This window comes from Lycium barbarum, chromosome 9 (assembly GCF_019175385.1).
Source record: "Lycium barbarum isolate Lr01 chromosome 9, ASM1917538v2, whole genome shotgun sequence".
Lineage (NCBI taxonomy): Eukaryota > Viridiplantae > Streptophyta > Magnoliopsida > Solanales > Solanaceae > Lycium > Lycium barbarum.
This window is the reverse complement of record NC_083345.1, coordinates 53,321,599-53,330,751: the sequence shown is the minus strand read 5'-3', so window position 1 is coordinate 53,330,751 and position 9,153 is coordinate 53,321,599. Positions and strand designations below refer to the sequence as shown.

At 37.3% G+C, this 9,153-nt stretch overlaps 1 protein-coding gene across 1 annotated transcript; it reads left to right on the top strand.

Annotated features, from left to right (window-relative positions):
• Positions 1-3,542: 3,542 nt before the first annotated feature.
• Positions 3,543-6,010, top strand: LOC132611929 (uncharacterized). The gene is made up of 4 exons (XM_060326285.1): positions 3,543-4,020; positions 4,091-5,225; positions 5,315-5,381; positions 5,480-6,010. The coding sequence occupies exons 1-4, from the start codon at positions 3,543-3,545 to the stop codon at positions 6,008-6,010; spliced, it is 2,211 nt and encodes a 736-aa protein (XP_060182268.1).
• Positions 6,011-9,153: the final 3,143 nt, after the last annotated feature.

Below are 9,153 nucleotides of genomic sequence, written 5' to 3'. Positions count from 1 at the left end.
AGGCCTGAGACACAGAATAATTCATGATATTAACATGGGTCTTATTGTAAAGTTACCCCGTTCTCGAGGTAAGGGCGTTAGCGAAAAGGTCATTGAGAAGGATATTGACACTTAGATGAATATGACCATGGATACGGCATACCGATGAATATGACTATGGATGCGAAGACAGACATGGATATAGGTATACGGATGGATGGGAACGAATGCGAATCGCGCAAAAACGAGTATGTAATTCATAGATATTTACGCGTCGCCAATGAGACCAAGTGAACACTTAGGAGAGGAGTAAGAGGTAAAGTAAGGGTGAGAGAGTCATGATGCCCGGGGTAAGTTGAAGGAGGGTATATGGTAAACGGAACTGAAATGTCGAGTTGGAATTGCTGTGAGAGACAAATGGAATAATTGCTTGGGGCATAGTATAAGTACAGGTTACATACTCACCATAGAAGCCCGAGGATATGACAACCTGCGAGAGCGATAGAATCACGGAATAAAGGGGGAGAGTTAGGTTTTGATGCATTAGATCCTATAAGATCGTATGCAACAAGCAAGGTAGCTTATAAATATGTTAGAACTCCCACTAGGAGCATGTCAATAAAATGATGCCCACATGACAAGAAAGTTGATGTATGAGAAAGTACCCTTTGCCACATTAGATAGGTAAGTGCGAGGACTTCGAAATAAGGAGGTGGCTTAAATCAGAGTTTGATGGCAGAAACAATAATCGGGAAGAAATACCAGGGAAGGCAAAGTGAATGCGGAAGCCAAGTATCCGCACCTAGTCGAATCTCCAGGAAAAGTTCATGATGGTATGTATGTTTTAATTTTATGTTTTTGGTCGTGTGTGGCCATAAATGTGTTAATATTGTGATATGGCCCTGTGAGGCGAAGATATTGTGGGTTATTGTAATGGAAAGGTAGTGTCCAAATTACAAAGGAAACTCTGGCAAATTTTTTCTAGAATTCCCAAGTGTCGAACATTCGAGGACGAATGTTCCAAAAGGGGGGGGGGGGGGGGGAGAATGTTACACCTCGAAAATTTCTCCGTACTTGTATGATGAGTGGAATGATGAAAAGTTTGAGTGTATGGTGTTTCGTTAAGGCGGGAATGGCTAATTAAGAAGTTTTTGAAAATAAGAAAGTCGCGGAAAATTTTCTGTCCAGTGGTCGTATATGGCACTATACGGCCCGTAAAGTGATTTACGGACCATATAGTGCAATCGTCCTCCAGCTTGTCCAAAATCTCAACTTTCTGTAAATTGTGAAAATGGTTAAAAACGACTTGGAGGACGGCCCGTAAACTGGTTTACGGACCGTAAACCTCAGTCGTAAACTACCATGTTCCTCAGCCAAAACTTTCTGTCTTTGAAATGGTTAAATACGGCCATGGAGGACGGACCGTAAATCAAAATACGGTCCGTATATGGTGGTTTACGACCACTGTTCATCCCGACAAGAATTCATTAAAGATCAGTTTTTGTGATTATTAAAAGGGACTTGGACTTCAATTCATTTCATTATTCATCCATACAACTCAAGGACATTCTAGAACTCTCCAAATATTTCCTCCACAAGAATTCAAGAGAATCAAAGGGAATATCAAGATCATCACCACTAAATTCATGAAAATAAGTGTAAGAACACATCAAAGGATCTTCTAAATCAAGAAATTCCCAAGAAGGTGGAACTAGGGTTTTGGCTAATTGAAGTATTTCAACTTAAGGATTGTTCAACCATCACCCAAGGTAAGTTTCATGATTTTTCCATGTTGTTTGAAGTATTGGAAAGCCTAGACACTTGAAATGTAGAAGAACATAGAAATGGGTCATTATTGAGTGAATAGTGACATAAATGAATGATAGTGGAATTGAACTATGAATATTGAAGTGTTGTGAATACAAGTACGTTATAAATGATGTTTATATCATGAAACAAGCATTAAATGCATGAAAACGCAAGGATGAGATAGAAGTATAAATAAGGGAAAATTGGAGGAAAATGGTGGATTTTGCCAAATGTACGTAAATGACGATTGTCGATGATGATATTGCAAGTAATATTATGAATGTTGGGAGTTGATATAAAACATGAGAAAAATGGTATGAGTGAAGGAAGCGTTGTCCGACTGTTCCTAGAATTAGCGATGCGTTCTTGTAGTTAGTTTACTAATGTTGATACGAATTCTCTTATGAAGGTAACGACGTGATATCGACGGATAACAAGTGAGCGATATCTTAGCTAAACGACCAAGGTATGTGAGGCTATTCCCTTTCTTTCAAAGGCATGATCCCTAGCTTACAATTTCATAAATGCTCCCATCTTTTCCTTGCTATCAAAGGTTAAAAAGTCTAAGATTCCGAAGCACGATTTCCTTCTTGATATTCCATAACTGTTTTCCAAAGTACTCCCATTTTCCAAAACCAAAGGTTGTGATTATGTGAGCGTTTATGATAACGACCGTGGATATTGTTTTCAATAACAATGATGATGTCAAAAATGAGAATATTATTACGCTGATCATGATGAGAGCAAATTTTATGATAATTGTTCCTTCAAGGTGAGACAAAGCGACAATGATTACTCCATAACATAATCGGAGGCTTTCGACCTTATTTCACTCCGACGTACTTACAACTTTTCCTTGGGATCTCAAGCATACTAAGTATATGGTATAAGTATATGATATGTATATGTATTCGGGGGATATGGGAAAGGTGAGGCGCTATGGACGCATAGCCACCTGGTCAGCTGGCATATCATGATTTCATCCCGGACGCGGGATGCCCGGACGCGGGATATATGGGTTATGGATCGGGCCGTACGTTCCTCGGCACTAACTTATTATATTTATGGATCGGGCCGTACGTTCCTCGGAACTAACATATTATGACATATGGATCGGGCTGCGCGTTCCGCAGCAATTTACTATATGATGCCTTATGAGTATGCATGCATGGATCCGCCTTAAGAGGCAAGCAGTTATCGATTGTATCCTTGTACTTACTTTACTTTCTTATTCTTACTTTATTTCTTGCTGTATGCCTTACATACTTAGTATAATGCTCGTACTGACATCCTCTGCTTTGGATGTTGTGTTCTTGCCCACAGGTAGACGGGAAAGCGGTCCAGACTGATAGGAGTCACTAGCCGAGCTGAATAGCACTCCATCTTTCGGCGGTGCTAATTGGTTGTTCCTTTTGTGTATATATTTGTATGTCACTCAATAGAGGCTCGTAGATGCTCGATGTGGGTTGTGTGGTTCCACAACGTGGGTAGTACGCATGTGTATAAGTATATTGAAATATGTTTTTGTATCAACGCATTATATTTTTGTAATGAAAAGCAAATCCTCTTTTTAAAGTTAACCGGAAATAGATGAATGATTGTTAAATGAGTTAGGTAAATGATAGCACGAGCGATGCTCGGTTGTTAGCCCCGGGTACCCGTCGCGGCCCCTAGCCGGGTCGTGACAGTTTATGTCCTCGAAAACAACTTCTTTGATGAGATGGCATTTTGATGAAAGAGTTGATGATGGAATAATGAGGCACCCAGCTGATTCAGTAGCATGGAAGACACTTGATGAACTTCACCCATCTTTTGCCACCGAGCCTCGTAATGTTCGACTTGGACTTGCTAGTGATGGTTTTCAACCATTTAAAAGTTCCAAAACTCCGTATAGCATTTGGCCTGTGGTACTTATTCCTTATAATTTACCACCTTGGTTATGCATGAAGCAAGAGAATTTTATTTTATCGATGCTTATTCTTGGTCCTGAAAGTCCCGGAGATGCAATTGATGTTTATCTCCAACCTTTGATAGAGGAATTAAAGGAATTATGGGAAACTGGAGTTGAGACCTTTGATGCATCAACTAGACAGAATTTTATGTTACATGCAACGTTGTTATGGACCATTAATGACTTTCCAGCATATGCAAATTTGTCGGGATGGAGTACCAAAGGAAAATTGGCTTGCCCATGTTGCAATAAAGAAACTCTTTCAATTAGGTTGGAAAATGGTAAAAAAACAGTGCTATATGCGCCATAGACGCTTTCTTCCTCTTAATCACAATTGACGGAATGATAAAGATTCATTTGATGGCACTAAGGAGCGGAAAAAACCACTAAAAATTCTATCTGGCAATGACATACCTGATTTAGTGGCTGATTTAGATGGGATAACACTATCAAAGGATCCAAAGAAGAAGACCAAAAAATCACATGATAGTAGGGGTGATAATTGGAATAAGAAGAGTATTTTCTTTGATCTTCCATATTGGAAAACACTACTGTTGCGACATAATTTAGATGTGATGCACATTGAAAAAAATATATGTGATAATATTTTTGGGACAATCTTAAATGTTAATGGAAAAATCAAAGATACATTGAATTCTCAGATGGATTTGCAAGCAATGAACATAAAGAAAGAATTGCATCCAATAAAAAGGGGGGATAAATATGAGTTACCAACTGCATGTTACACATTGTCTCCTGAAGAAAAGCATAACTTTTTCACTTTCTTAAAGAATTTAAAGGTCCCAGATGGATTTTCATCAAATATTTCTCAATGTGTCAACCTGAAAGATCGCAAACTTTCAGGCTTGGAAAGTCATGATTGCCATGTTATTCTACAACATTTACTCCCACTTGCGATACGCGGTATGCTCTGCAAATCTGTGCTTGAACCACTTATTGAGTTGTCTATATTTTTCAACATCCTTGGAGAGAAATGCTTAAGAGTAGATGAGCTAGAGAAAATAGAAGCCCAAATTCCTATAACTCTGTGCAAGTTCGAAAAGGTCTTCATTCCTGCATTTTTTGATATCATGGTCCACTTGCCAATTCATTTAGCAAATGAAGCTAAGATTGCGGGACCTATTCAATATCGATGGATGTATCTAGTGGAGCGATGGCTATACTTTTTGAAGTCTTTTATTCGTAATAGGGCTTGCCCAGAAGGCTCCGTTGCAGAGGGATATTTAGCAACTGAATGTATGACCTTATGTTCAAGGTATTTGCATATGATGGAAACAAAATTTAATCGCAATGAATGGAATTATGATGGTGGTGCTATTGAATCTGATGGAGGTTTAGCAGGTTTTTCTCAACCTGGAAAATTTTTAGGCAGTGTCGACACAGCGGGCGTTCTTGATTCATCTGAATTTGAGCAGGCACATTTTTATATTTTGAAGAACTGTGATGAAATTCAACCATTTCTCGAGTATGTAATGACTCATTCGAATAATTTACTTTTACCTTTTCCATATTTTCTTACTAAAAAGGACATGTTATACTTCAAATTCTTTGCAGAGAATTTCCACAAATTCCAGTTGATACGTCTAAAAATAATTCAGATATCGAATGGAATAGACAATTCGTTAGTTGGTTAAAAATAAAGGTGAGCAATTATGAATTTCTGTTTTTCAAACCGATTTGTGAATAGTAGTTGCTAAACTATGTACTTGATTTTGATAGGTTGAGGAATTGCACAAACACGATGATAGTAAGAAAATAAAAGACTTGCACTCATTGTCACGTGGTCCTCTGCTATATGTGACAAGTTTCAAAGGCTATGTTACTAATGGATATAGGTTTCACGTGAAAGACCATGATACAGGTTTGAGAACTCAAAATTGTGGGGTGGTTGTAGTTGATGAAACTAATGAAGAGAATAAAAATATTGATTACTACGGAGAGTTAACTGAGATTCTTGAATTACAATTTACTGGGGGAAGAAGAGTGGTGTTGTTTCGATGTTTGTGGTTTGATGTGTTTGACCAAGAAAGGGGAATTAAAGTAGATAAATATGGCTTCGTAAGTGTTAACCGCCAGCGGTTTTTGAAAATAAATGAGCCTTTTGTATTAGCCAACCAAGCATCACAGGTATTCTATGCTAACGATCTTTCGAATAAAGGCTGGCATGTTGTACGAAAGGTTCAACCTCGTGATTCTTTTGATGTTGGGGAAAAAGAGGAAGATGATTTAGAGGAGCTACCAGGAATCTAGGAAGTAGTTGGGTGTGGAATAGCTAGCTGAAGCAATTACTAGGAGGGTTGTTAGTATCTCACAAAGATTTCATTAGGGTCGATGGAATTTATTGATTTTACAAGTTTCAATTTATGATTTGCAGTAAAGGATATTTTATTTGGTCACTATGTACTCATGTTTGGTTTCTGAGTTCTCATTTTTTTTTACTATGGTGTTAAGTTGGATCCTAAAAATACTCATGTTTTGATTTCTATTTTCAAGTGCTTCCTTCACGGTTCTCTGACTGGTTTCTATTACTGAAGTGCGCTATGATCATTGGCTGTAATGATTTTTGCCTAGGCTATATTCATTTGTGTGGTGGATTAAACATATGATGTATGCTAAGTTAAACAATAACAGTAAGACATTGTTGGCAGTAAAGGTATGAGTTATTGCCTTTATTATCAAATATAGATGACGCGCTTCAGCCTGCATATTCCTAAACCTTGTTCGATTGATGTTGAACTATTTTTTTTTAAATGGAGTTGTTATCTGTTTTAACTAATGAATCTGTAACACTCTATACTTCATGGAATCAACTATGTCAAAGGCTAGAAGGAACTATAGAGCTTTAAACTTACGTAAGACATGTAGAACAACTATTGGAAACCTTCTTATAGTTTCACTGGTCATAAAGAAAATAGAAAACATGTATTGAACTTCACTTCCCTAACATTTTGCTTGTTGACACTGGAGTATCAGTGTATCGTGATGTGCACAGGCACTTCAGATCTATTGGATCAGGTTAACTTGATCAAGGAATTAGTCTATGATCTTTGCTATTTCATTCTAGTCTTCATTCAGTTGTTTAAATGGAAAGTTTGTCAAAGCTTTTTTAGCAACGTGGTCCTTCTTATGTAAAGAGTTGTTTGAATGGTGTAGGGATGTTCCCTTGGCTTTTTCATTATTGCCTCAATTTTTAGGTGGCTCTAATTTTAGAATTTTAATTGCAAATATATCGTGTAAAAATTCTAGGTGATTTCTCATAAAATAGGAGTTGGTGTTTAATTTAATTCTCTAGGTTACTTTTCTCTTAATTTAGTTTCCTGTTTTATGTTTAGCTCGATGAGTTGGATTTCATCTCATCATCTAGCTTTTCGTTACTTATATTACACCGGTTTATGTACGTCCCTGAACTTCAACCTTTCCTGTGTCTCAGCTGTAATTTCATTGTCCTTATTGCTTGTATAGGATATAAATGTTACTGTTGCTTGGTAGTGATTTTGCAATTATTTGTTTTCTCGTTGTCTATTCTTCTATATTCTATGTAAAACTCACTGGATTGGGCCTTACTATTTTGGTTCCCTGACTCCATTCAATGCTCCCTATCTCTCTTTTGGGAAGAAAAAAAGAAGAAAATTAACAGAACTTTCATACTTCTCTTCTTGATCTTGATCTTCTCTCCTTCAACTACCAATCACATGCAAAATCTGGCTTTTCGAGTTCTATTGGTTGTTTATGCACACGTGCACTCCATAGGCACACACATAGAAGAACAACTTTCTGGTGGGATAGTTTATCATCCAGTTGACCAGATGTATTAACAATTGTCACCTGTATCTGGAAGTAACATGTTAAGAGAAGCCATGTTGAGAATTTAGTATTGAAAATTTGTTGAATGATTTTTCTCTTGTTAGGTGAAACTTACAATTACTCTGCCATTTTTGTTTTAGGTTGACATGAATCCATCAAAATTTGAGAACTCTGGAATGGGATCAACTTTCAAGACTAATAAGCATGCATACATTCCACCTGGTGCCTTAGCAAGTAGACGAGGGAAAAGCTTAAAACCTTCGGGCTCCGTAAGAGTAATGGCTGAACAAAGAACTCCAATTGGCCAAAGTAAAAACTTTAATGCATCCACATCTTATCAACATGAGCCAGCATAGAATAATATCCTTGTACCTCCTGGTTTTGATCAAATTGAAGATGATGTTTCCCTCTCTATAGAAGTTGAAGTGATGCAAGATGCTTAGACAAACGAAGCAAGTATTTTTCTTGTGTCGAATTGTATTTTTGTTGTTGTTAGTATAATGAAACTCTATTTTATGTCTGACATAAATTAAGTTGTAGGTCCTCGTGAATCTGAGAAAGCAAAAAAGGTGACAGGAAAGAACATTTGTAAAAATGTTGCAAAACTCAAACCTGGAGAAAAGTTGAGCGACACTTTTTACCAGAATCGAGCTGTTGGGAAGCATGCTGTTATACCCCGTATATTTATACGCCAAAATTACCCGCAATAAAATTGACTCAAGTTAAAGGCGGAATTATTTTTGGACACGAAATAAGAGCTTTTAATTTTCGATTTCAATTATCACATAAATTGTTATAAATTTTTATTTGGTGTAAAACAATATTATTGAAGATTGGAAATTAATAAATTATGCTTAAATTATTAAGTGGAGATTAGTGATTAATTAATTTAATTATCGAAAGTGGGCCCCCACGACACTTGGCGGAATTCGATTGGCAATGGACACATGTCACACATGTGGACACATGTCACAAAATTGGACACATGCCACAAGTGTGGACACATGTCCACTTGATAGAGAGCATATAAAGATCAAGAGTTGATGACTAAAGTCATTCATTCCCTTAACCAACTAAGCTAGAGAAAGAAGCTCCTAGCCATGGCAACTCACGGCCATGGCTATGGCAGCAGCCCTTTGAACGACCAGCCCACTCTAACACAAACAAACCACCAATTTCATCTTGACTAGGAGGGGGAAATCGTGAACAGCCATGGCAGTCCCCTTTGGCACTCACGGCCAACTCCAAAAACGAAAGAGGAAGAGAATTTGAATTTCATAAAGTTGTGTTCATCATCCCTTTCATATTGCTCTTGGAATGGAAGTTCATCGAAGTTAAAGTTGGCTTAAGGGAGGTGTCATCTTGATGGATGAGGTAATGACTCTTTCTTCCTAAGTTGCGCTTGAGTTAATCCAAAACATAGCCAAGTTGTTAGCTAGGAAAATATGGAAAGTATGTCGGAAATCGCGTCGTTGTTGTTGTAAGCATATGGAATGTTTCGGCCATGTAATTGTTATGTTACTAAGATGATTTAATTATTTAGGATTGAAAGTTAATATTATGGTTGTGTTGATGTCGATATACTTGAT